This window comes from Spodoptera frugiperda, chromosome 7, assembly GCF_023101765.2.
Source record: "Spodoptera frugiperda isolate SF20-4 chromosome 7, AGI-APGP_CSIRO_Sfru_2.0, whole genome shotgun sequence".
NCBI lineage: Eukaryota > Metazoa > Arthropoda > Insecta > Lepidoptera > Noctuidae > Spodoptera > Spodoptera frugiperda.
The window spans coordinates 5750129-5776415 of record NC_064218.1 but is presented as its reverse complement, the minus strand read 5'-3'; the positions used below and the strand labels follow the sequence as shown (position 1 = coordinate 5776415).

Here is a 26287-nt window from a genome sequence, read left to right as displayed (position 1 = left end):
AAATAAATGACATTATGTCATTGTCTCTGATTCTCTGTTTCTGACTGAAGACGAAATTCTGGCGAAAAAAGGAATTTTATGGAATGGAAAGTGAAATTACAGGGGAATATACTTCAAGCACATAAAAATGTTCACTCGATCCAGATTGTTTTTCTCCAGGACCATCCCATTGCGCGTCAGTTTTGTTTATAAAACATTTATTTACATAATAATTTCCAGTTGGAATATACATACTTAACCTTAATATTAACTGTTTTCAGAATGTTTTTAACGTGGATTACCAAAACAATACACACAATAATGCTCGGTTTTTATACAGCATAACGACTACAAGAAGTCGGTCTACTACTCCGCTCAATACCATTGTCATGTTTGTTCCACAACAAGAGGTAAGTTGAATTTTATAGAGCCTTATACCTTCCTATAAAAATTGTATCAGGGCTTACAAGCTTTACAAATTACATAGCAAAATATTTCCCTAATTTCACAGTAAAGAAACAGTAAATTTGCATACATTGTATGTGATGATTAATAAAATTTCATCATATTCTTATCATAAAATTCCTAAGTACCCTTTTTAAAATATATTGTTTTTAGGCATGGATCGTGGAGCGTATGGGTAAATTTCACCGGATTCTTGAGCCAGGACTGAATCTGTTGTGGCCCATAGTAGATAAGATAAAGTATGTGCAGAGCTTGAAGGAAATTGCAATTGACGTTCCGAAACAGAGTGCCATCACATCAGACAATGTTACATTGAGCATTGATGGAGTGCTTTATCTTCGTATCATTGATCCTTATTTAGGTAAAGTATATTTTTTTCATGAGAGCCCATGATAGACGATGTTAGTCAACAAACAGTCGCCTTAGACAAAACCAGCTTGAAAGGCTTAGTTTAATTTCAATAAAAAAATCTCCTATTTCATGAATAATCAAACAGCTCTATGATTTATTTTTAACACAAGACTTTATTTCATCTTTTTTTTACTGCATAAATTTTGAACTAGTTTATTTATATTCCAGCATCATACGGAGTTGAAGATCCTGAGTTTGCTATCACACAGCTGGCTCAAACTACTATGCGTTCCGAACTTGGTCAGATTTCACTGGACAAGGTATTCCGGGAGAGAGAATCACTGAATGTAGCTATTGTTGATGCCATCAACAAAGCCAGTGAGGCTTGGGGCATCACTTGTCTGCGATATGAAATTCGTAAGTTTTTATGTTTATAAATTAGGTAACAGTTGTAGAATATATGTGTATGTTTTAGGTATACATTAACTATTTATTATTAATTGATAAACTATTGGTTATTACTTGATTAAAACCTTATTAGAGTAAAATAGTATCAACATTTCACTAACCTCTGACCTAGAGGCTAAAGTAATAATATTTATGTGTAATCACAATCAATAACAATATTGTAATTTACAGGGGATATCAAACTGCCCACTCGTGTGCATGAGGCTATGCAAATGCAAGTGGAGGCCGAGCGGCGGAAAAGAGCAGCTATCTTGGAGTCTGAGGGAGTGCGCGCTGCTGACATCAATGTCGCCGAGGGCAAGCGACAGGCTAGAATATTGGCGTCAGGTATGATTCCCCCATTGCCTTAACTAAGAACTTAGTTTTTGATCTTACTATAAATGCAAAAGTTTGTGAGTTTGTTTGTATGTTTTTTATACAATCACATTATAGTTTTGACCAAGCCTGTAGAGAAAATATAATTTGAATTTTCGTTTGTATATTTCCAGAGGCTGAAAAACAAGAACAGATAAACAAGGCATCTGGTGAGGCACAAGCTATGCTAGCTGTTGCTGAAGCTCGCGCTAGGGGACTGAAGCTTATTGGGGGTGCTCTAGCTCAAAGGGTCTGTAATTTTACATATTATGTATAATATGTCTATTATACATAATATCATGTTTTATATTCATATAATATATTAATAGTAATTAATTTATATAACAGACGTGTTATATAATTGAACTATTCATTACCTATGAGCATTTATTGCTTACATTTATTTTATTATTCAAATTATGTTTTTTCACAGGATAGCAAGCATGCCGCCTCTTTGACTCTGGCTGAACAATATGTGTCTGCATTCAACAAACTAGCGAGAACCAATAATACCCTCATTCTACCGGCGAACGCAGGAGATGTATCCAACTTAGTGGCTCAGGTAACTAACTTTAAATTGAATGCTTCTCAGATAAACTTATTTGTTTGTATTTTGTTTTTACCCGCAACACTTATTTTTCCAGGCAATGTCAATATATTCAACAGTGACAGCACACAACACACAAGGCAAAACACAGCCTGAAATCTCAGAAAGTTATGAGGAGCCTCTAGTCAAACTTAATGCTTTAACAGAAAAGGGGTCCACGTTGGCTGGCCCAGCTATTGCCAATTATGATGACACCTTAGCAGAATACTTCTCAGACGATGAAGAAAGGGAAAAAGCATTAAGGGGTCTTAAAGAGAAAAAAGACTTACAATCACAACAGCAAAGTAAACTAGAAAAGGACACATAGAATTGTTATTTAGTGCCAGCCTTGTAAACCTTTCAAACACCAGCATACATTAAAAAAAGAATTCTTTATGGTCTTCCAAAATTATTTTTCATTGTTTTCTTGTAAAGTAATATTGGCAAATTGGGTACTATCCTCGGTCAAAAATAAATTATTACAACTTTTCAATACAATAAAATATTTAAAAATAATCACACTCTCATTCATAAATTTGATGAACTATTTAATTTTCGATTTTTTCTAGCTAAATTTCTAGAAATAAGTCTGCTATTTGACGTCATAACGCACTATTTCATACAAAGTTCATAGAAAATATCGTTTTTGACGTTTCGAAAAAAGTATTGAATTTGACTAGTAGGAAAGTAGCCTATTGCAATAATAATTATAGTTTCTAGTTTTATGTGTTGAAGTTCTATGAATACAATGCATGTTTTTGAAAAAGTAAATTATATTTCTTAGGTTTAGTTATGTGGTGTTAAAAAGGTTTCAAAAACCATTTTCTCTGCATTTCAATATGTAGCTGTGGAACTTTGTTGTGTACCTCTGTGCATTAGGAACTAGTTCTGAAAGAAAAACGTAAAACAATTGCAATGAAATGCATTTATTTTAACACATTGTACAGTACAGTCAGTTCCAAGTGTAACAAAATGTTAATGTACAGATATGCAATATTTTTAAAATAAATCATATCTCATTAGTTGGTCACCTTAAGTTATTTATTGTGAAATAACTGGAGAAAATTAAAATAAACTATTACAAAAAAACATACAAAAATAAATCTTTTCATCTCTACTTTGACCTTTTATTCTCGACTAGCCACAAATTCGAATTTAGTTGTCGCATAAGCTTATTATAAATTGCTACATTAAACAATAAACTAATAAAAAAGAAAATACCAAACTAATTAGTACTCTCTCGCTTTTAGCATAACCAATGTAAAAATTATAATTATTTATAAATAATTATCAGATAACCTTATTGGAATGTTGTCTGAGAAACTCTCAATAATGCATTCTTGGAATCCTTACAAAAATTGGCTTTATAGGGGAAAGCCATTCAAACCTATAACAGCCTTGAAATACATATAATGGCTGAATATTAATTAGGTAAAGAAAAACAAATAATAATAACATTTATATAAAAAACCTAAATTATTTCACCCTTCTATCCTAAACATAAATATTACACAAATTCCGCGTAACCATATCACACCAATTTTTCTCATTATCCCTTAAAAATGGGCAATGTTTCAATTTCATTATAAAAACTTCTAAATATCATGATCATAATATTCAAGTGTTAAAGAATGAAGATATGATTTGATTCAAATCTAAATTTAGATTATTGATATTTACATATTGGCTATTATATTCAAATAATGTGTTTAAAAAGTTGATCAATATAAAACAAACAAGTAAAACCTGTACCATTAGTAACACAGGTGTTTGGCATGCACCTTCTTATGATATCTTCACGACTTTTTCTCTCTGGTTGAAGTAACTGACTGTGCCTTCCTCTGGTTGGTTTGTAGGTGCTGGCATTTTGTGCAAACTGATATACGACGCCGATAAATCTGTGCCGTCGAATTGTCGCAAATGAATCTAAAATAAGAACAATATTTTTAATCAATACGAAAAAGGAACTAAATGTATATCATGATGATAACATTTATTTTTTCATTCCACAAAATATCATGCATGACTGACTATAAATTAAAACACCACTTGTGTTTACATTTCCACCTGTTAATTAGTTTTTTCGGAGAATACAAATTTACATGAAATGTTGCAAATGAATGTTTTGATACTCACTAGTAAATGGAGGTTGACTTCATCACTTCTGCTCAAGTAAGGGAAGTTGCCACCACTTTTTAAATGAGCTAGTTTTGCATGTGGGTATGATTTGTACAGGTCCTCACGAACTCTAGAGCTTAAGGCACATTCATCCCAAACATCCATTACTGTGATGGGCAGATGAAGCAAAGCTTGAGGTTTTATGTAACAGGGCGTACAGTTCAGGGTCAGTCTTGATGCTAACTCTGACTGGTTTAAAGATTCAAGCTAAAACCAAAAAAATAAGTTTTAATAGGACAAGTTTAGTGTTATCTATCTAAGATTAATGTTCTAAATATTTTAGATAAGAGTCAGTAAATCTGATCGCTATCTTATTGGAACTGGTTGTTACAAAACTACAATATTATATTTCAAGATTGTTTGTTGTATAAAGTTACATGATTGCTCAGTGGAGTGTGAGAAATTATTATTGCTTTAGTAGCAAGTTTGTCATTTTTTATGAAAGGCCAATCAATACTTACTCTTTCAACCATGAAGTCGATAGCTTCGGCCATTCTTTTGTCCAGTTTGTCAGTTGTAAAGTTTCCCATGAGCATTCTTTTCAATACCAAAGAAGGTAAGAGCCAGAAAAGGGCTGCAGAGTCATGGTACTCAAACACAGATGTGTCTGTGAATGTGTTACAGAGTACAAGAGATGCAACTCTGGGACAGTTGCTTGTTACTTCTGCAAACTTCTGTGCTATAAATCCACCTGAAAATAAACTGTACATTCAGAACCAGTAGCTGCTGTTCAGTAGTAAAACATTCCCAGCATAATGTTTGATATGTTTATATATAAAAAAAGTTACTGATAACTTATCTACTGTTTGTCATTTTGCTTCTGTATGACCAACCAACTAGGTAATTAAAGTAATGTACCTAACTAACATTAGTACTGATTGGAATTTGAACCTCATAAATTAATGACTTTGTGGACACAGCACAGTAACTGCTTGAACTTTCTATTGTCAATACTAACTGATACAGGAGATAAGTAGGTACATACCTAAGGATGCTCCAAAAACATGTACTTTGTCAAGTTCTAGGTAGTCGATGAGTCTTTTGAAGCCGTCGCACCATTCTTTCATGTTCCAATATGGTGGAGGTTCAGCAGCAATGACTCTCACTCCTCTAGCAGCAAGTCCCAAAACTTGTTGGAAGAACACGTCTGCCGTGCCAGACACTGGCGGTAGGCATATCAATGGGCAGCTTACGGATTTTGGCCCACTGTCGAAAATCCTCCAAGCCTATATAATTTGTAAACAAAAGAAAGTTAATTATCATAAAAACAATGTGCAAAAGATAAGTGTCGTATATAAAGTAGGTCAGGTAACCAACACAATTGGACGAAATTATTCATTCTGATAGATAATGTTTGATCAAGTTTGTTTACCTTGGATCCATCTGAGTCAACCACGATTTTTCTCAAGGGAATGCTGCTTCTAAAACTTAGATACTCATTTGATTGTGACAATTCACTGACGCAACTCATATTTATTTTATTAATATTTGCATAAAATAAAAATAAACTTCACGATACAATACTAAATTATTCAAGAACCGTCGTCGTAGAAGTATTCCAGAATTCGAATTAATATCTAAACTAGTAATCGCTTCTTTCGCTCGCTGTTGACGAACCTTGTAAATAAAATGACGTATGACGTCTTGTCTTTGACACTCTTGACGTTTCTTAAACGTCGCACTGCTTCTGGTTCCTTTTACGCAGAAATTATTTCTTAAATCACACGTTTTCGTCAGCTTTAAATTCGTCTTAAGTGGACACGTATTCTACACGTACCTACGTTGTATGTACGTAGCCTGTAGTACTTGTTCCAGTTATTTATATTCGATTGATCGCCATTATAATTATGTTTTGAGAGAAGTACGTGTGTGATAGATAGATCCTTTCTTCTGGAGGAAAGAGTTGTATTCTTTGGCGGGCATCGTATAAAATAATTGTATTGTATATTGGGCACCATGCACTTCCACTATACTTATTATACTCTTTGCCATGCACCTTCACAAGCATGTTTAAAACGAACACATGAGGATCCGAATTTGAATCTTGATTAATTCAGAAGCAGGTGATGTATCTAACTCCATATCTAAATGCTACGGGTATCCACTAAGGTGCCTTTAGCATGAGTTTTCAGATTTTCATATATGTACTTAAGTACCTAACGTAACGTATTAGGTTGTAGTAAAATAGTAGCTTTGCTTAATAAACATTCTACACTCGTGATTGTAGAACTACTACAATAGTAATGTTAATCTGATGACGACGTACCTACATGTTTTTATGAAACAAAAGTTTATCTAATCCAACTGCGTAACTTGTCGAAAATTATGGGTCTACGCAGTTGGAAGTTTATTGTTTAGACATTCATTAAATCGCTTAAAATACGATGTTACAAGTATTTTTCTCTACTGAACTTTTCAAAAATAACTGCATCACGTTCTGGTACCTAATATATATTTTTTTCCCTGAAGGGTTGGGTAGAGGTGAGCTAGAACCAGAAGTTCAAAATTAAATACTGTTGTTAGATTGTAATAAGATGAATCGTTTGAAATATACTGCCCACTTACTAAAGAGAACTTCGATTGCGAAAACTCAATTGCTAACCGTGAGCCATACATGTCCGTATCGTGGTACTATAAGTGCCACCCATAGGACCGCTTTTTTTTTTAGTGGGAAAATCATCCAATGACTTCTTTTGCCTTGGGCGAGGCCAAAGAGGGTTATCAGGCTCTTAATGACTAAGAACCATCTCATACCTACTCCTGCTTTTCGAGCCCGAGCCCAGGTAAACCCGCTTGGTAGTCCGCAGCTCAGGATTGTGACCCTCTAGTGTCTGTTTAGGTACCGCTGTCTATTGAGAGGTAGAGGTAGCATTTTAAGTGACGGTAATGAGCCGTCGAACTTATTATTTCATACAATGTATTTCTATTCAGGCAACTGATTATAATTTTTCTGAAGTTTTAACTGAAACTTTTACTTAATCAGTATTGAAGTCAGGGAGCAATAAAAAGAAAAAGCAGGTTCTCATCCAAACACATTCTGTTTATTATATACGTAATTAACATTCTCATCGTGAATTTTCCTACGATAAATTTCCAAACCATTTACTCTAACTTAAAACTAACTAATGAATAAGTTTTGGACGATTTTAGCAGGATATTCGAAAATATTTTTTTTGTTCTGACTGACAAATGATTAGGTAAGTAGTTGAAACGCATTAAATGTTATGAAGTAGCATCGCGTTCGGAGATAACATTGTTACAAAGTAGCTTTAGGAATTTAGAAGCCAAAGTCGCAAGTAATCTAAGTCTTAAAATTACAAATCATACAATTATTACATTACAAATCTATATAAATTTAACTTAGTGCACACTAACCATTAAAATTCATTTATATCTTAATATACATTACAAATAATTTCGTTCGTGAATCACTAAACATTCTTATTAATGTACTGTATCATTCTTTAGTATTATCATAATATGATTTGAGCATACACCAGAATTATTGTTGAGTTCTAAGTATTAGCATCTTTGTACACACAATTTTGTAGGGGCAAATGAATGAAGCTGGGATTAAAACCTATAGTACATTTACAACACAAACAGGTGAATACATAACTATACTGACTTGCGAACTCCTTGGTGTTATATTCCATTTATTAAAAAATAGTTACATTATGAGATATTTAAAGTACCAGAAATTAAAATGCCAGATATCATTGTTATTACCTTTTAATGATTCTAGTATTAAAAATAATAAAACTAAACATCAAGACAAACAAATATTCGGGCAACAATGTTTTAAAATCACAGAAGTGTTGTTGCTTGTTGCACATAATAATATTAAACAAAACTAATTGTATAATTGTCTATTTCAGAAAGATTCTAACATTTACATAATGGCCTTGTGTGCCATTGAGATATATTAGAAATAAGAATGACTCATTCACTGTTATTACAATAAAATTAATATTAACTATCCAGTTCAGGCAAGCGGTACGGACAACTGAAAATAATAAATGTTATTAACAAAACAAATGCAATAAATCATCTAATATATTTATGCAATTGTTTAGGATCATTTATTTATGTGTCATTTTCAAAAATATTTTTCATATTCTACTGTTAATATAGACGATATTTCATCATATTATTATGTATTCAATTTTTTATTGATTATTATTTAGAATTATTAATCAGAGACAAATAATCAATAATTTATACCACATGATTTTTTTTCAAATTGTTATTATTATGATTTTTAATATTATAATTAAATTACTTTTTTGAGTGGCACTCATTAAAATATTGAGATGTTCAGAATAATTATGAAATGTGAGATTTGTCCAACATTCTTTGTCCACATGTTTTTTAAACTTTGTTAATCTGCTTAAAGTATGTATTGTCAACGCCATATGGACTTCTAACAACTATTCTGAATATCCAAATACCATTAAGGAATGCCACATTGCCAAACATAATTCGTCATTTTAATAAAACAAAAGTATGTTAAGCAGACATTAAAATTAATATCAATACGAGTGACACTAGTAAAATATTCGCACAAATTATAAAAATAATCCTTCCATTCATTATTATGGAGAATTAATTAAGTATATATTTTTTTTCGTTTTGACACTACGTAAAGCACTTAAAAACAAAGACTAATGCGGGAAATACATACGAATAAAAAAGGGGAGGAGAGGGGCAATATGTAACGGGATACTAATTACCTGCACTAGTGTAGTTGGTTTATCAAATTCATTTAAATTGAATGTGTAACACTGCAACGGCGTGTAATAACATCGGTTGTATAACCCCACTGTATAACTACGGAAGTGGGCTGTAGCACGCATGGGCAGTCAGTCGTTAAATAAGTCACAACTCACGACTATGCAGCCTGTAGCCTTGGCAATACGTAATTGTAAGGAAACTGAATATTGCCAATTTTGCATATTGAAAAAGTATGCATGTCACGTAAAAAATGTACGACGCTATTCAATACTGATTGGTTTTCAGTCAATTTATTAAAAGGAACTACGTTTTTTAATGTTTGCGTTAAACGAGGCGTCGTTTATTAGTTTTTCTCGAATATGTTTGACTAAAGCGAGTATCGGGTAAGAAGCACTTAGTTGTATGTATGTAGTAAGAATGTTGCAGGCCGGTAGCAGGTATCGGTGTGAGAAGGAGAGTTACCGGTGTGGGCGAGGTCCGTCCGCCGCGGGGGGTGTCGGGCAGGGCGCGGGGCGCGCGGGGCGGGGGCGGGGCGCGGCCTCACGACTCGCCGTTGCCACTGTCATCGCCGTCCCCATCTCCTCCGTCCACTTCCTCGTCAGAGTCTGTGTCGAGGTCGTCATAGTCGTCGTCGTAGAAGTCCGTCATGTCCAACTGAAAAAATACAATAAAACAATATTAGTTACAAATAGACCACTTTCAATTTGCTTCCATTCTAGTAGAAATGCGACACAAGTCACTGAAATTTTCTTGATCTTTATGGTCTAAGGTTAGGATAATAGCGTTTATTCTCATCATCATTAGCCTGCGACATTCCACTGTCGGATATATGCCATGGGTGCCATCGGTAAATGAAACATTATTTTACAATATAAAAACCATATAAGCCCAGTTTATCTTGAGGATAATGACACAGTCATCATACAGTGCTATATTGTTTCAAAATCTATATACTAAACCACGTATTTCATTTTATTCAAAGGTACATCCATAGGATGAGCGAATAAAATAATTACAAGTATCTATTGGGAATTTCTCACGTGTTGTATAAAGAGTTTATCGTCTCCGGTAATCAGAGCTACAGCTTCTCATTTACGCTTGCGAAGTTGCGTCAACAAGCGTATACACGAAGTCCAATGAATCAAGAGGTCATTTTAATTTATACAGTTTATATCGGAGTTACTGATAGTGTTATCCACACTCATAGAATAGTTTGCTCAGATATCACTACTCATTTTAAAAACATCAGTAAAAATGGATTTATAGACAGAATGCCAGTAGATACGCCCACTATTGTATTGCACAAATAAATTATCCTTTTATGCACTACGGGCAACATGCTGGTGAAAAGTCAGTTTACTATAATTACACCTCTTTCTAGTTCTTTGGGTAAAAAAGTAGTGGAGAAATAGAGTACAAACCTGTGGCTCCTGCGTCGTCGACTTGACTTGAGTCTTAATGCAATAATCTTCTAATGTAAGTGGTACAACTATGCCCTCTTTCTCCGCCTCCGTGCGAGCCACCTGGGCCTGCTTTCTGTAAATACAAAACAATTAACTAAGTCATGTTTCTGCAATAACACAACGGACGATAGCAGTTAAAGCACTCGTGACCACATTATCTATAATTATTTGTAACAAAGGCATTGATTCTCAGTTTTTATGTAATACTTTAACTAGGTATCTTACATTAGCTCACGAGTGTGCCATGGTATTGCTTTCAATTCAATACTTATAAAACACAATATGTCGACATAGATGATATGAATCTGAGTATGAATCTCTTGCCACCACTAATTAAAACGAAACCAATTAAAACTCATTAATGAGCAATTATGAACGAATCATCTGTTTGAAAACCATTCATTTTATAGATTTGTCTGATGGTTATGAAATGCTTTGTCTATGTTTATGTGCAAAGGGTTTGGGTAAAGTTGGCGTCGTTTTGAAGTTGAGCGGCCAGTAATGAAACTTAAATATTATGAAAGAACAGAATACAGCGATCAAAAGCTATTATGGCCATATTTCTCTAAACCATATCGGAACTGAGATATTTGGTTTTTGAAATCGAAGAAGTTATTAAATGTTATTGCACTCTTTTGGGTGTCTGCCATATTATTTTAGGAATGCTAAATAAAATAATTCCAATACAGTGACGTAGATGAATCGAACAATGTCTTTTATCTATGGGCCGATGGTGTTTAGTAACAGTAATAGTAACAACTCGTCCCTTACTGTTGTGTGTTACATTTTACGCTTCTAATCTCTTGTGGACTTGTGGATAATTATAACGACTTGGCATTTCATTGGACGTTTCATTGACTGACCCAGCATACAAAAAAAAAAAAAAATACGGTGCATTTTGTATCTATTGCCGACGCAGCTTAAATCGTGTTGGCGGCACTCGTCGTAGATCGTATAATTTGACAGGCTGCTGTTCGCATATAATGTCCATTATATGGTACATGGGATGGGGCAGATATCAAAATAATCTGACTCCGCCGGCACAATTTTTAGATACCATTATTCGACATGACATTGAGAACGAAATGGACGAAGAAAGTTAATATTATGTAAATGTGTTTTTAAAAATCATGTAATAAATGCAATAAGGTATAATACTGTGTTTTTTTATTATTTCCTAAGGCCCAATACTAACGTCACATTGACAGACGAGAGGTCGAGAAACAGTAAAGCCAATAACTAATATCAATCTTCTAATAATATACAATAACTAAGATATTTTTCACACAGGACGGTATTTGAAGTATTTATAGAGACTACATTTTTAAATTCTTCAAACTCAAATATCTCAGCTTTGATATAACTTAGGATAAAAATAATTGAACATATATGTGTAATGAACACAGCAGAACAAAGTAACATGAAAATTATAGGTGGCCGCTGAAAAAAAAAATGACGCCACAAGTCCATACAAAGTTACTCAAACCCCTTTATAAAGTTTTTATTATCGTTACGAATGTAGGTAATTCGTTTCCCTAGAACTAGTTTAAGGTTACCAATTGTGTTGTCAGTATTTTACACGTCATCTTCAGTGCTCAAAATTTAAACCGACTTAGTTACAAATTCCGTGAAACGGGGACGCGACCGAATAAACTCATTGTGTTAAATTACTTTCACCGAACGGCGGACGAAAACTGTATTGTCGTGTGACAACAAATGAGCTGGGATGAGAGACTAGAAAATGTCACCTAAGGGTATGAAAATAACCAGCGTCGCAGTTTGCATACAGGAGGAAGGGACTGGACGTCAATTTTTAATCGAGGACAGATGGGACTTTTTCATTGTACAACATAAATCATCTCTTCAAACTTTTGTACACAGGATTGTCTCTTAATTTTATATTTTCAATACCAAACCGTATTTGTTGTAAGTCTAGACTAGATTAGATTAGTCCGCTGGCAAGGACTGATTTAGAAATCAAAATATTTAGGTATTTTATGTTAAACAATAAAATGTAAATTTCAGTCAATGTTGCTGTAGCACCAACGTCTGTATGAAGATTGTCTTACTCGAGCACTGAGCAAGCGGCGCGGCGCCTCACCTGATAATATTCTCGTATTCCTTATCTTTGCCTTTGGAGTCGCGCCAGCGGCGGTACATGACGCTGGCGTCGACGTTGGCTGGGCTGAAGGTGTTGGGCTCGTTGAGTAGTGAGATCACGGAGAGCAGCACGGTGCGCACTGACTGCGTAGGGTTCCAGCGTTCGCACGGTAGCTCGCCCGATTGTGGGTCGTCAACCGGCGGGTGCAGGATCGATATGCAGAGGTCACCATTCTGGAAAATTTTAAAGGAATACTTAGTCGTGTGTGTGAGACAGCTCTTACTTTTATATCGAAGAAGATAGCTATTATATTGCCATATGCCATTAACTGAATGTCAGACTTTTATTGTCATGTTACATTTATGTGATCATTGTCCAAAGTTACATTGCGTTCAGTATCTTCAACAGGTACGTACTTAATGTTATTGCTACATTACAGTTTCATAACATATATTCTTGCTGCACTTTTATGACAGATAAAAAATATCGTAAACGATGGAATGGATGTTTAGGTACATATTTGCTTGACCCCCTCTTTAGAGCAGGTCAAGTAATCGAGTGTTAACTGGTTTGCGTCAAAATTAGCTGCTTTCCCTAGCTCTCTCTTGTTAACTAGCTTTACTTCATATTTTTTGTGGCGACAATACAAAAACTAAGCCATCGTAATACGATCACCCTCTATTCGAAGTGTACAGTGCAGTAAACCACAGGCTATACAACAAAACCCACAAAAAAGAAAACTTGATAGCCAACTTGTGTTTCTTTACAAGTCCGGTGGAATGAAACTGGTGGTACAGTATTAAAATAATGTCAAGTGCTTGTCACTTTAACCGCAGCTCTATTGAATACCTATAGCTGTTCTATTTGTCCTAGGATTTCCAAGATAGTTGCGATTTGACCGTGAATAGAGATGTCATTGCCAAATAATTAATAAACATTTGATACGTAGGGTGCGTGACGTAGGAGCGCACAGATAGCAGACTGTGCGTCTCTGCTATCTGTCTATCAGCAAATCGAAGTTTGCACAATAAACTGCGGAGGCCAGAGTTATTAAATCTTGATACGATTTAATGCTTCACGGTTAGGAAGACAGATTTCGTTTTCGTTGCGTTATAGTGAGCGTAATACAAGGTGTTATATAAAATTCATTGTTGCCTCGCCTCCTCGCAGACTACCAGCAGCCTTCATAACAATACGTGTTCAACTGTTCACTACACGCGCAACGAGAAACTGGAATATCGAATTTACTGTATACCTTCACAGATATTGCAATTTATCTCGTCTTTACTATTCTTATATTATAACAAAACTTGTACCACTCGAATTTCCAAATCTAGTAAGGTTTACCTCAAGGGACCTTCAAAATTTAACTTGATTTTCCAAATAACCTTACCGCAAAAATGTCCCTATCAAATAGAGGTTATCATAAATTATAGTTTAATTAGACATAGGTAATTTGAATACGCAACGGTGATTAATTAATGATAGATGTGCGCAATATGTTTTCCGAAAATGGAATATTTCTTGTGCGTGGCTAATTTAATTTATTGACATTTTCGGAATATTAATATTTTTGATATTTGTAAACATTTAGCATTTTTTTTGTGCGCAATATGTTTTCCGAAAATGGAATATTTCTTGTTATCTACCCAGAAACCTTACAACTGCCGAAGAGTTAAAAATCAGGGATAGCCAACTGCAATCAATGAATAAATAATAATGAAAATGGAAGCAGCTGTCGCAGAAAAGACTGAGTAATGGCAGTAGTTACGAGTTAACTACGACTAACTTTGTACCTAGGTAGGTGCGTAGTATAGAACTAAACAAGAGTTACCCACGGTTATGGAATCAACCGCTTACCTGGAAGTTACTTAGTTACTGGTGTGTATCATTACCGATATCGTTAATCAGGCTCGTTTCCTGTTCTTATGAATTCATATCAATTACATCACACGTCGAAGTAAAAGAAAAATGCTTTGCATTGCGCTGGTCTGTTGCATTTGTAATGCATTTTTTTTGTATTGTTAGGTACTCATTATTCACATTGGAGCTCGCAATTTAGTATTGAAAACACTGTAATTCGTATCTTTCTATTTTTTAATTAAATTTTTTAGGATACATAACAATATAAAGACATGGTTTAGTTTTAAGCATTGGAGGTATAAATGATACGAATACTAAGGCTAGTACTGGCATCAGTTTACCCCTTCACCCGACAATAACCGCTTTATTACTCATCAATTCGCAGCGCAGCCTTCGGCAAGGTCTTCCATACGCCATATGTATTACGCATGGTATCTAGCTACACGTCTTTCTAAGGAGATAGCGGAAGGAGGTAAGCGACACGGAACGGGCAAGAGGCTTACCTCCGCAATTTACCCTTGACGATCTCGGTAAAACAGCATATCGAGACCCACCCCATTTACATTGTAATCTGCTCAGCGAATCATGAAGGTTGTGTTATCCGATTTATCGAATGAACTTTGATGTTGTATGCAACTGAGCGGTAAGATCACCCGACGCTCTAACATACATAATGACAGATAATACCTATATTAAGTGGTGGTTGAAATCGTTCATTTACAACCAGTGGCCTACTACTCTAGTATTCGTGACCTAGATACATTTTGTTTAGCGCGATAACTACGTTTTACTTATTCAATGTAATATTAATAATAAATCAATTTTTAGATACTTAAAGTACTATGATGACTGCTGAAATATATGAAACCTTATTTGAACAAGTCATAAAACATGAATACTAATGATGAGTTGCAACTATCAACTGTAATATCAAGTATGAATAAGTAGTTGTTCATAGTAGATTCAGCCTTGCCATTTGACCCAACGATGTATCTGTATTTTCTGTATAGGCAACACAGGGACATTAAAATATGAGACAACGAAGAAAGAAAGCTTCATTGGAAATCGATTCCAATTATCGTGCAAGCTATTCAGCTATTCCGTCGTACTGAACATTTTCTAGTTCTAAGTTACAATCTACTTTTAGTTTTTATTATTGCCTATAAACAAACATGGCCTTTTAAATACTTGTTATAAACCTAAAAATATTATAATGAGAGTGTAGTGAAAGTGTTCCGTTCTAACGGTCCTGTCTGACGCACTCAAAACGGAGTCTGCGCCTGCGATCAAGCTTTTGCGCACAAGGATTTGAATAATAACAGCGTAGTAGATTATTTATGTGAATCGAATATATGAAATCTGTACATTTGAAATTCATGTTATATATCAGTAAACAGTACATGTAAATGTACAATGTGGGGCTGGGACTTTTTAGAATCTTATTATTTTACAGGGTTCCTTACAGCTTTGGTTGAAATAGACTAAATGATCGGATATATGCAAGTGTAGCTCTTGTTTTTGTGTATTGAAGTCATGATGATAGAGCATAAAGGCGCGGACATTACGGCGATGGCGTGGTGCGTCGCCCTCGGCTAAAAATATGCCACCGGTTCACTGCGCGCTTCCTCACAAAGAAAATGTGTGTGTTCTGACCTCCAAATCGGGAAACACTTGAAACATATACACAATGTTTATTTACATCACTCACAGATACATCTAGAAAAGAGTACTAATCTCCAAAGTTGTTATTCCGAACCATGTCAAGGTGCATGGCCGAGAATAAGTTATCAGTGCGGAAAATCAATCACGAGTTCGCATGCCGAAGGAATATCAAGAGCCGATTTTCTGTTTTTCAGTTTAGGCATCAATTGCTAAATCATCAATCTGGTTTAAATTTAATCTGCTGACAGAAAACATAGTGACGAGGAAAATGTCACTAGGTAATATTGCCCTAAAAATAATGGTGGAAGCAAGGTAGAAGTAGGTATATTTGTAAATCAGCGAGGGGCTTTAAAATATAAAAACTAAATATGAATACAGCGTCAACAACAAGACACCATCAGTATTTCCATGTGTTAAAATTCATTGAACGGAAATGTATTCCACATTGACTTTCCGATAACTAAGTAGAATATTATATGAAGACTAAGCGGCTAGTCTGGCTCGTGAGCCGAGGACCTTGGTGACTCGGCCGCGGTGGGTTGAAGGCCCGGTGACGCACGTCATTGTCCACGGAAGCGCCCCCACCTTATTACAAACTCACCTCCACTTATCTTGCATTACAATTTAAGTTCTTCAATAGCATGCAAACTGAATTGCTGAACCGCAAGCAAAATACTAATTGTTATCGCCTAAATACTTGGATATTGAAACTGCAGTCTGTTGCATGTTTATTGTTTCAATGTTCGGCAAAGTATTGAGCGATTGATACACATTATCAGGCGTCCGGACAGCGCGTGTGCCGGTGCAGGTAACCACGTGGCCAGTATTAAAAGAGTGTGATTGAGATGTTGGCACTTGCTTCCACGGTTCGGACGATCACGTCTCGGGGGCGTTATTTAAAGAACCGCGTGTGAATGTAGCACAAGTTCAAAGCGGCCACCGCGACGCAGGTCGACGGGATCGGGAATAAGGTTAATTACCCCAAGGCCGGGGAGTGCCAACTACGGTCGGGATGAACCTCAAGGGAAAGACCTTTCTACTGGGAAATAAAAACAAATTAATTCTCCTTGACATTCTGCCAAATGACTTGTTTAGAAAAACTTTTTGCAGCAATCAGTTTATCACACGGTCAAAACACGAGTCGGTTACTTCGTCATCAGTATTGTCATTATTGAAACTTGTTTAAAAATATTTTCATTTAGGTTCTTCATTTCGTCTAATAGATTTCTAAGAAACGTCGAGTCTAATCGAGGCAGAATATTTTTGGATAACAAGTCATTAATATCTACTGTCTGTCTGTGTCACGCCGACACGCGACGAGCATTTCTGTCTAGATGAACATTTGATTGGAACCTGTAAAAGGAAATTACCAATAGGGTGGTAGACGTAGCAGTGTACTTGTTTGTCGATAAAATTGGTCGTGAACACGGGAAGTTGGTACACATGATTTTCGTGAGCAAGCATAAAATATGTACAACGAACAAAACTGCTGGCTGAAGCTAGCTGACTACAAAGTGATTCACAGGCGTTTAAATTAAATATGTTGGTTACCATCGTCGGTGGCTTCATGCAAAAGGTCGTTCAACTTCTACTACATCCTGTTTAATGTAGATCTTTTTGTGGTCTCTTTGACAAAAATCCATATTTTGTTATATTATCAGAGATGCCTATTATATCTTTATAGTATTTTACAAAAGAACCACATTTCGTTACGTCATTACTCAGTACTATAAATAAGTATGTATTCCCTAAATTTAGATTCTCTCCAAGACAAGTCTGTCGTGTTTGTTTAGTTTATGAGAGCGAACTGTGAAAGTAGAATATGGAACTAGTTTACTAAAACTTTACTTGCATACATTACAATATAATGGGCTACATTTCATTATTACAGCAAACACATTTGAATGTAAATAAAGAATAATGAAGAAACAATTGCGCGTTACACTTGATCTAATTTAGAATGATTTGTTACGAGAATATTTAAAATAAGGCAGGTAGGGCTTGAATGCGTCACAGCGTCTCGGTGTGATTCAGCCAATCGGACTGATGACCCCGCGGTGCTTCACTACTATACATGCTACATTATTTTGTATGGCGACGACTCACAGTTGACTCTTCTAAAAGCTAACGGTAACGTGCAGACGACGCGAAAACTGTACAACCGGCTGTGAGTTGAGTTTTAAGAAGTGAAATGTACTACATCATTGTACACAAGAATTATAGCATAAGGTTTGTAAACACTGCGTATTCGCTGCCGCTGCTGGCGTAATAAGCTTACCCACCGAAAACATTCTGTAAAAAAACTAGCCAAGACTCGATGGAGCTGCTTGTTTATCTCTAAAGAATAATGAAATCTAGACAAAGTCGTGCCAAGTCAAACGTTCTTTACTGCGATTTCTTTATTATTATAGTTAATGTTTTATGGCTAGCCTTTGAACATTCTTTATACGTTAGTGGTAGAACACAACGGTCAAGTTCTTTACTTTACTTTTTACAGATAAACAAGCAGCTCCATCGAGGCTTGGCTAGTTTTTACAGAATGTTTTTGGTGGGATTTCAGTTCTTTTTGTAGAAACGTGGGGTTCAGCTGAGACCAACTGAAGATTCGTCATCAGATACTTTTTTTCAGACTTTCGAAATGGTTCCAGTAAAGGATGGTACGACAGTGTTTGCTTCGCACTTGTCTTGGCAGGGCTTGCCGTGCCCCCAGATATAGGTGATGTTCTGGTTGAATGGCGCAGGAACAAGAAGTCGTATGTGACACGAAAGCCACAGGATCGTGTCGGAACCAAATTGTGTGCTGTGTCCCAGTTACTCCAATATTGATCTACCGCAATGCAAATAGTAATGTCGTACGGGTCAATCTGAGAGATCCGTTGTCAAATTGATTATTATTCACGAAATAAAATTTAATTGAGATGAGGAAAAAGTCCGCCGTTTTTTAGCAGATCAAATGAGTCATTGGATGACGTGTTCTTAATAAAATAGACCAGGATACTTTTACTTTACATATTTGAGAAAATTCCAATTATAGTACAACGTCTTATTTGATTATTTCTATTAAGTAGGTCAAAGTATGATACAGTGTGAAACGTTTCGCAGTCCCGGGGTCAAAGACGCCAAGACTGTGTTGCAATTCGCGACTAGATAACTATGAGAGCTAAGATAGTTGGTGAATTGTCTACAGTAGTCTACACAGCTTGTGCGCTTGTGTCCAATACACGTAGATAGGAAATTAGTTAATATTTTTACGTGTTAGATTGTCAAGTATTTGAAGACCCTTAATGGCGATAAGGTTGGCTTTTCCGGATTCGCAGAAAGAGGTCGTTGGAAACCACTTGCCCTTAGAGCGACTCATTTTCATTGAAACTTTTTTCTTTAGTAAACTTTTTGCTGAAGCCACTGTTGCTATGAACATTTTAAGTATTCCTTACAGTTCTTTATACAACTGGTTTCATTACCACGGGATTTTAACGTTTGAAAGATCTCTGGCTGTGTGCTTGGAAATTATAACCACAGAGAAAATCCTTACACATCTGAATATCTTATAGTCACGTACGAATTCGCGCAAATATCAGCGTTTTTATTAATTAAATTTAAAACGTTTGTAACAATGAGGAAGTAAAAAGTACGAATAGGTACTTATGTTTGATTTTCTGCAAACTTCTATATTTCCAGCAATCACACGCTTCCTGTTTGTGTTGATTGATTAATGGCAAGTGTAGCAACATAGTTACCAAGATCGAACTGATTCAGTCTGGTATGTGTTCTTACTAGCTTTAGCTAGGGATATCTCTAAATAATATCTAGCTAAATCTAGCCTGTAGTACCAAGAATTGGTAAAATCATGAACAGTTATGTATGAATTTTACTCGGAAAATCTTATGTATTCTGTACACAGAAAATTTAGATCGAAACTTCTAGCAGTCTTTGTGAAACGGTTACCTATGTCGGCTAGCTGACAATCTTTGCTGTTATGATCAATCAGTGTTTTATTGATATCAATTGCAGCTTTGAGGTCAGTGCATACGCGGTCTGCTAGTGTCAAGCAATTCTAGTGTCAGTAGGCAAACAAAACTAATAGATACAGTACCTAGTTTCAACTTTAATTTTCAATTCTGGAATTCTAGAAATTCTGCGTCATTGATATACGTGGAAAGAATTTACATATCATCGTAGGTGTAGGTGTGATATCGTACTCAGAATTTTTTATTTCGAATTAATGACTTGGCCCAAATTAGTAAGAAATGTTATTTTCCTTAAATCCCTGCTGTTTACAAGAAATGTAAGTCCAAGCAATCCTTATACAATTATACTTATTTTGTGAGAAACAAGCATACAGAAAGTATGGTTGGGCTTGGGCCACAAGTTTATTTTAAATGTCCATTTAGGACCGATCTCAATAACCGAGCTTAATCCAAAATCTTTGACTCAAAAAATGTATGTCAAAAATCAATCTTAATCCAGAGATTTAGTAAATTTAAATGTGTATAAAGTACATTTAGCACGTTTTTATTTGGTATTTGTTATTTCTTCAATCAGGGAAATAGGTTACTGTGTTCTTATTCAGTGTTGCGACAACAATTGCCCATTGTTCAATGTTTTTCCCGTAAGTATTCGAGTTCATTAAAAACTATTGTGACTGTATAGTGCTCTGCGCTATCCTGGCAACATAGACGCATTTAATTTTATAGAACTAAGCGCTATGCTGGCAACATAGACGCATTCAACTTTATACAAGTAAGAGCTATTCTGACGATATGAACGTCGTTTTAAATACACAACTAAGCGCTATCCTACCAATATTAGACAAGCAAGGGCTATCCTGGTAATATAGACGTATTTAATTTTTATACACTTTAGAGGGCGTCAGACTTTTACTGACTAATCACTCCGTTCCTACTCCTCTTTTTGAGCCGGAGCCCCGGTAAACCCGCTAGGTAATCCGCAGCTCCGGAAGAGGGGTATCCTGGCAAATTAGACGTATTTAATTTTATGCAATTAATAAGGCTATTCTGGCAATTTAGACGCATTTAATTTCATGAGGCAATCCTACTTTAAAGCATGATATTGATGATGATATGACATCTAGGCCTATAACAGTAGCTACGCATGTATGATACGTTAGACATTCTTTTATTGGGTCAACTTCTCAATCATAAGAAGCCACAAATTCGTGAATATTGGTAAGTTTTATAAGGAACTGAATGTTGAGAAACCGATTGAACCAGCTATCAATATCAATGTTAGTCAAATGATATCGATTGCGTATAATGCCTACTTACTAGATACAAGCGTGTTTGTTTTTCATACAAAACATGTTCTCCTGACGTAGGTACGATTAGTGGAAGAATTATCAAAACAGATCGTCGAGCATCTAAATACATTAGAAGCACAGCCGAGAAACAATACATTATTGGTAAAAAGAACAAAAGATCTACCTATAACGCTTGCATTTGGCATTATGATGGAAAATGTTCCTATTTCGCATCCTATAACTGTCAAATCTCTAAGAAGGCGTAGGCAGGACCGTTAAACAGTATTTGTTACACTTAAACGATTCTCTACCAAGAAATTGCGGAATAATAATGGAAATTATTAACTAAGTACATAGCAACAGATTACATTTTGTGGAAACGTACCTATTAGGGAGTAGGTTATTTAGAGATTTGTATTTTGGTCGACAGTTTTGGAATTCAAAACCAAATATTCATACCTAAATCAGATTGTATCTGGGACCTCGATCTTTGGTGTATTCATAAGAGTTTATAGTTAGGGTCTGTTTTAAGGGATCTTATTTAAGTTTCTGTTGGTCTAACTAACTGGACAGTCGAGTGTATTTGATGTATTTTCCAAATGTAATGTGTATCAGTCGTTCTCCAATCCGCTAAGCGTGGAGTTTGTGGCAAACCTATATTATGTAAGGAACCATAGTCCAGCAGGAGAGTTCGAGAGATAGAGAGAGGAGAGAGCCTGTTGTTGATGATGAAGAATATGTATCAGTCAGTCAGACATTGTGAAACAGATGCTTTAACTAATAATATTTAGGTACTCTTATTACATCATAACTGTAGCTGTCAACTTGTCTTGTGCAGAAAAAAACCTTTCCTTGTGTAGCCATGCCAATATTCAGACTGTACGGCTTCGGGCCTTCGGCCAAAATTACTTGTGCTCGCACTCTCTACCTCGCGATAAAGGCAACAGAGTATAGCTAACTCTACTTAGCTACAAATCTCAAAGTTAAATAACATTATCTACGCTACATGACTCATATAAAAATGTGCGTTCTTCTTTAACCTGGCTTAGTTTGTAATACAATGCATGCGGTTGAGGTAACACGTAATTATAAATTATTTCATTAAAAACAAGTTTAGTACCTAGTTCCTCTTCCTAGTGATCTATGAATATCTGGTCAAGTATTCGAACGATTACGCTAACCCACGTGTTGTGTAGTAAAGATAAGATGCGCCTTACTAACGTGCGCTTATAATAATAATTCGCCACGCCAAAACAGGGTGACACGGTTTAGGTACAACCAATCTGAGTTAATTGGCAAATATTGGTATACAAATAAGGATAATAATATACTAAATATTGCCACTTTAACTCTAAGCGACAAATATTTAATAAATAACTAGTATTTTCACTTACCTCATATACATTTGGATGCCATACTTTTGTTAAAAATCTAATGGAAGGTGGTGAATAAGGATAGTCTGGCGGGAATTTCATATGTGCCTGAAACAACAAAACATAATCTAATTAATAAATATACCTGTCCATAATTTAGCATATTTAAAATCACTATCGATTTTTGGTTAGGTTGGATCTTAGTAGAGTCTAATAAAGACCTTGCTTTATTTTAATTGTAGCAAGCAGAAATTGACATAACTTTTTTTAAACTAACTACTTATTTATTAACGGAGTTATAAATAACTTCTTTCACTATATTTACTAGGCTTACAAAATGTTAAGTAACTAATTTTGGCTAACACAATGCATGTTGTTGCACAACCAGTTAACAAAAATATAATTATTATTTGATCATCAAAATGTTTAATTGATTATCTTGAATATTCAAGATTGAGTAGGCAGTTAGGCATCTACAATTACAAGTTTTGTAATGACAATTAATTATTTCTGTGATTAAGTAGATAGGTTTGTAACCCAAGACCTGAGTTTCCCAATAGTTTGGGCAAAACTATTATACATCATTATATGTCGTGATGGGCAAAAGTGTGTGATTTTGGGTTCTTTATTGGTATAACCTACTAATTATTTTCTGAATAGCATTAAGGTACAGAATTTTCATTTCTACACTTTTATTTGTGTAGATACATATACCAAACTACGTTGAGAGTATCATGATAAGGATTATGTTTGTCATTTATGTACACCCAACATGGGTTTGTAACACTTATAATGGAACCTCTTTAAAGATAGGATTACAAGAAGCAGGGCAGGAGATAGATAATTAATCACTTAATTATCTAATAAAGAGGTCTTATTTGTGTTAAATAAACATTGAGTAAAGTTAAACCATTTTATGATAGTGATAGCAAGTACGATAATTACTTTAATTCATTTAGTGAGTCCTGGATAGCGGTAGGTTATTCATATTTATTTATTTTATAGTTGACATTAGTGTGGTTTTGACCTAGGTAAAGTACGAGTGTACTAGTTTAAAATTAAAATTAATAATTAACACTTCATGTTATTCAAATTGAATGTAGCTATTATATCAAAAGTAAATGACTTACAATTGTTATTGTATGATATTCAACTATTGTTTTAATATCATACACTCGTAAACATAATTAATTTACTAGCTTCAGATATTGATTGATATTTCATATCCATTCATGTGATAATTTGATAAATTTTAAGATATACCTATTGTGTGTTATAAGACATGAATTATGTACTATAGAGGTTTTATCAACCTGTTATCAGTGCTTAATTGCTACTATTGACCTAATACAAACAATAATTTTGAAACAGATAATTAACAAGTCCTACAACTGCTTCATCATCAGACACTTCATTAGGATACTTTTACACCAGAAATGTGATATGCTACATTGTTGTGGATGCGTTTGGCTTACACCAATAATATTAATTGGTACACTTAGCTTAGTACCGGGGAAAACGGTCACAGGAAAGCTATGTTTTTTATATGGAAAGATGCATGCTATGGATGATAAATCACATACTTAAGCTGCACATTTTCCTCACACAGCTACATAGCTTAGTATCAGTAGAAATGGTCACATGGTCTCACAGCTTAACTATTACATCTTCGTAGCATAGGTAGATAGCACATCTGTGGTGGTAAAGCACCCTTACACTCTAGGAATTAATCTAGGGCACAAAGGAGTTTGTTGGATTGAAAAAAGGATTTTATACTAGCCTGAAGATTTAAAATTGATAGATTTTTACTATTGTTTCTTTTCATGTTTATTGTTTATTGTAAAATTCAGATTTACTTCTTTAATAATAACTGATATATTTATTAAATTCCTTCACAGTAAATTAAAATATTTAAAATGCACCTATAGAAGTAAGAACAAGAGCATTAAGAATAAAATACAGAATACAGTGCATGGTATTATAAACCATAAGATCTGTCAATAAAATTGTTACTTGTTTGGAATAGTTATTAAAGATTTGTAGGCATTTTTTCTAAAGCTCAATAAAATAAATAATAACTAGTAACCTACATAACTACATAGTGATTGTGATTCTATGCAAGTATTTTGTTGAAAAAACATGGTATTAATGATGCAAACAATGCAAAAAATGCACCAAGCCACTCATTTATGGACACATTTATGAACTATGTATAAAGATAAGAATAAGAATAAGAATAAATTTATTAATGAACTTCACAATCATCATGGTCTTATACTATATCACAATAATTTGTTTAATTTTGGTGTTGTCATCAAGTGTATCCCCCCAAACTAGGATAATCCTGTATCTTGGGGACTTGAGTTGAGACATCTTGAGTACATTATTAGGTAGGACTATTGAGTGAATCTAAATTACAGCGAAATTGATAGGTATTAAAGATAAACTAAGTTATGTGTTTCTATTATAAAATAGGTACAGAACAAGTGGTTTTGTAAAATGTTTAACCCCACAAATACCCACATGCAGCCAATAATTTTAGTCTGTCTCTACTTTTTTTGTTACATTTTTTAGGCACAAACATTTTTTGTATAGAATGCCAGGTCATTGTTAATGCAGTTACGTATCTAATGGACTCACCTTGAAATATCCACCTTGATATAACGTGTCTGGGGGACCAAAAATTGCAACCTCCCATTCAAATAGATTGTCCTCCCCTAAAAGTTTCACTCGGAACCCTTCCACGGGCTCCTCTTGCAGACTCTTATATTCTAAGGCCAAAGCCCTCAGTGCAGAACTGGTCGGGACCGTGTTAGACATTGTCAAGAACTAATTTTACTAAAATCACTATCTAAAAGAGATTCTATTAACATAACACTGCGGAACTCTCCTCGCGGTCCACGTATTCACGAGGCATTTCAACTTGAGTCACAACAACAACGAACGAGGAATTTTGGTAAACATAGCGCCAGTGTAGCTTACGGATTTATGATTCACACACTTCAAACGCCAATACTGTATTAACTTGCACAGTAATAAACGATGAAAAATGAGCGAAAGAACAGTCCAAACTACACGGTGATTATTACAACAATGAGAAAGCAACGTCCAAACAATCGCGATCCCAAGGAAAACGGCTGCGTGGTACAGCTGCTGCCTGAGTTGCCCGAGCGAATATTGTAGAACAGCTGTTATTTTATTTCCGTGCTTGATTGCGCAGTGGTGTGACGCACGCGGCCATTTATCGACGTTTGCAACCACTACTGCCCTCTATCAAACGAATATATTATCTATTGTAACTTGCGGACATTCCAATCCAATAATGAAGTTCAGTTTTTCGTTGTTAGATGGCAGTACTGTACAGTTTCGTGCTATTTAAAAAATAACTTTTTTAGATTTTAACGCCATCTACACGACTGTTTAATTTATGTTTTCGTTTATTTTACTAGATGG

At 35.0% G+C, this 26287-nt stretch overlaps 3 protein-coding genes across 4 annotated transcripts; 1 reads left to right on the top strand and 2 right to left on the bottom strand.

Moving 5' to 3' along the window:
• Window positions 1–7: 7 nt before the first annotated feature.
• On the top strand, window positions 8–3320 carry LOC118266393 (stomatin-like protein 2, mitochondrial). Its single transcript, XM_035579837.2, has 8 exons — window positions 8–175; window positions 261–389; window positions 598–805; window positions 1024–1212; window positions 1435–1590; window positions 1752–1867; window positions 2051–2179; window positions 2262–3320. Exons 1-8 carry the CDS (start codon window positions 128–130, stop codon window positions 2529–2531), a joined length of 1245 nt encoding a protein of 414 aa, XP_035435730.1. The 5' UTR covers window positions 8–127; the 3' UTR covers window positions 2532–3320.
• LOC118266109 (maspardin) lies at window positions 3114–6016 on the bottom strand. Its single transcript, XM_035579482.2, has 5 exons — window positions 5754–6016; window positions 5367–5607; window positions 4843–5072; window positions 4340–4588; window positions 3114–4129 (listed from the first exon to the last, which is right to left on the bottom strand). Exons 1-5 carry the CDS (start codon window positions 5850–5852, stop codon window positions 3989–3991), a joined length of 960 nt encoding a protein of 319 aa, XP_035435375.1. The 5' UTR covers window positions 5853–6016; the 3' UTR covers window positions 3114–3988.
• Window positions 6017–7400: 1384 nt separating this feature from the next.
• On the bottom strand, window positions 7401–26064 carry LOC118265950 (ubiquitin-conjugating enzyme E2 R2). Of its 2 annotated transcripts, XR_004782795.2 has the most exons (6): window positions 25475–26064; window positions 22856–22942; window positions 12680–12912; window positions 10537–10651; window positions 9578–9769; window positions 7401–8387 (listed from the first exon to the last, which is right to left on the bottom strand). XR_004782795.2 is itself a non-coding variant. In XM_035579252.2 (5 exons), the coding sequence occupies exons 1-5, from the start codon at window positions 25652–25654 to the stop codon at window positions 9656–9658; spliced, it is 729 nt and encodes a 242-aa protein (XP_035435145.1). In that variant the 5' UTR covers window positions 25655–26064; the 3' UTR covers window positions 7401–9655. The 2 variants fall into 2 exon arrangements, 1 of the variants encoding a protein (XP_035435145.1); XM_035579252.2 differs by having other exon boundaries at window positions 7401–9769.
• Window positions 26065–26287: the final 223 nt, after the last annotated feature.

What these genes read in the sequence shown, in the direction of transcription:
- LOC118266393 (XM_035579837.2), top strand. Translation starts at nt 128, where the DNA reads ATGTTCACTCGATCCAGATTGTTTTTCTCCAGGACCATCCCATTGCGC. An exon ending in GGCTAGAATATTGGCGTCAG is followed by an intron (nt 1,591 to 1,751) that starts GTATGATTCCCC and finishes GTATATTTCCAG; the next exon opens with AGGCTGAAAAACAAGAACAG. An exon ending in GGGGTGCTCTAGCTCAAAGG is followed by an intron (nt 1,868 to 2,050) that starts GTCTGTAATTTT and finishes GTTTTTTCACAG; the next exon opens with GATAGCAAGCATGCCGCCTC.
- LOC118266109 (XM_035579482.2), bottom strand. Translation starts at nt 5,852, where the DNA reads ATGAGTTGCGTCAGTGAATTGTCACAATCAAATGAGTATCTAAGTTTT. An exon ending in TGTTTTTGGAGCATCCTTAG is followed by an intron (nt 5,073 to 5,366) that starts GTATGTACCTAC and finishes GTTTATTTTCAG; the next exon opens with GTGGATTTATAGCACAGAAG. An exon ending in AAGTCAACCTCCATTTACTA is followed by an intron (nt 4,130 to 4,339) that starts GTGAGTATCAAA and finishes TTCTTATTTTAG; the next exon opens with ATTCATTTGCGACAATTCGA.
- LOC118265950 (XM_035579252.2), bottom strand. Translation starts at nt 25,654, where the DNA reads ATGTCTAACACGGTCCCGACCAGTTCTGCACTGAGGGCTTTGGCCTTA. An exon ending in ATCAAGGTGGATATTTCAAG is followed by an intron (nt 22,943 to 25,474) that starts GTGAGTCCATTA and finishes TTGTTGTTTCAG; the next exon opens with GCACATATGAAATTCCCGCC. An exon ending in GGCATCCAAATGTATATGAG is followed by an intron (nt 12,913 to 22,855) that starts GTAAGTGAAAAT and finishes AAAATTTTCCAG; the next exon opens with AATGGTGACCTCTGCATATC.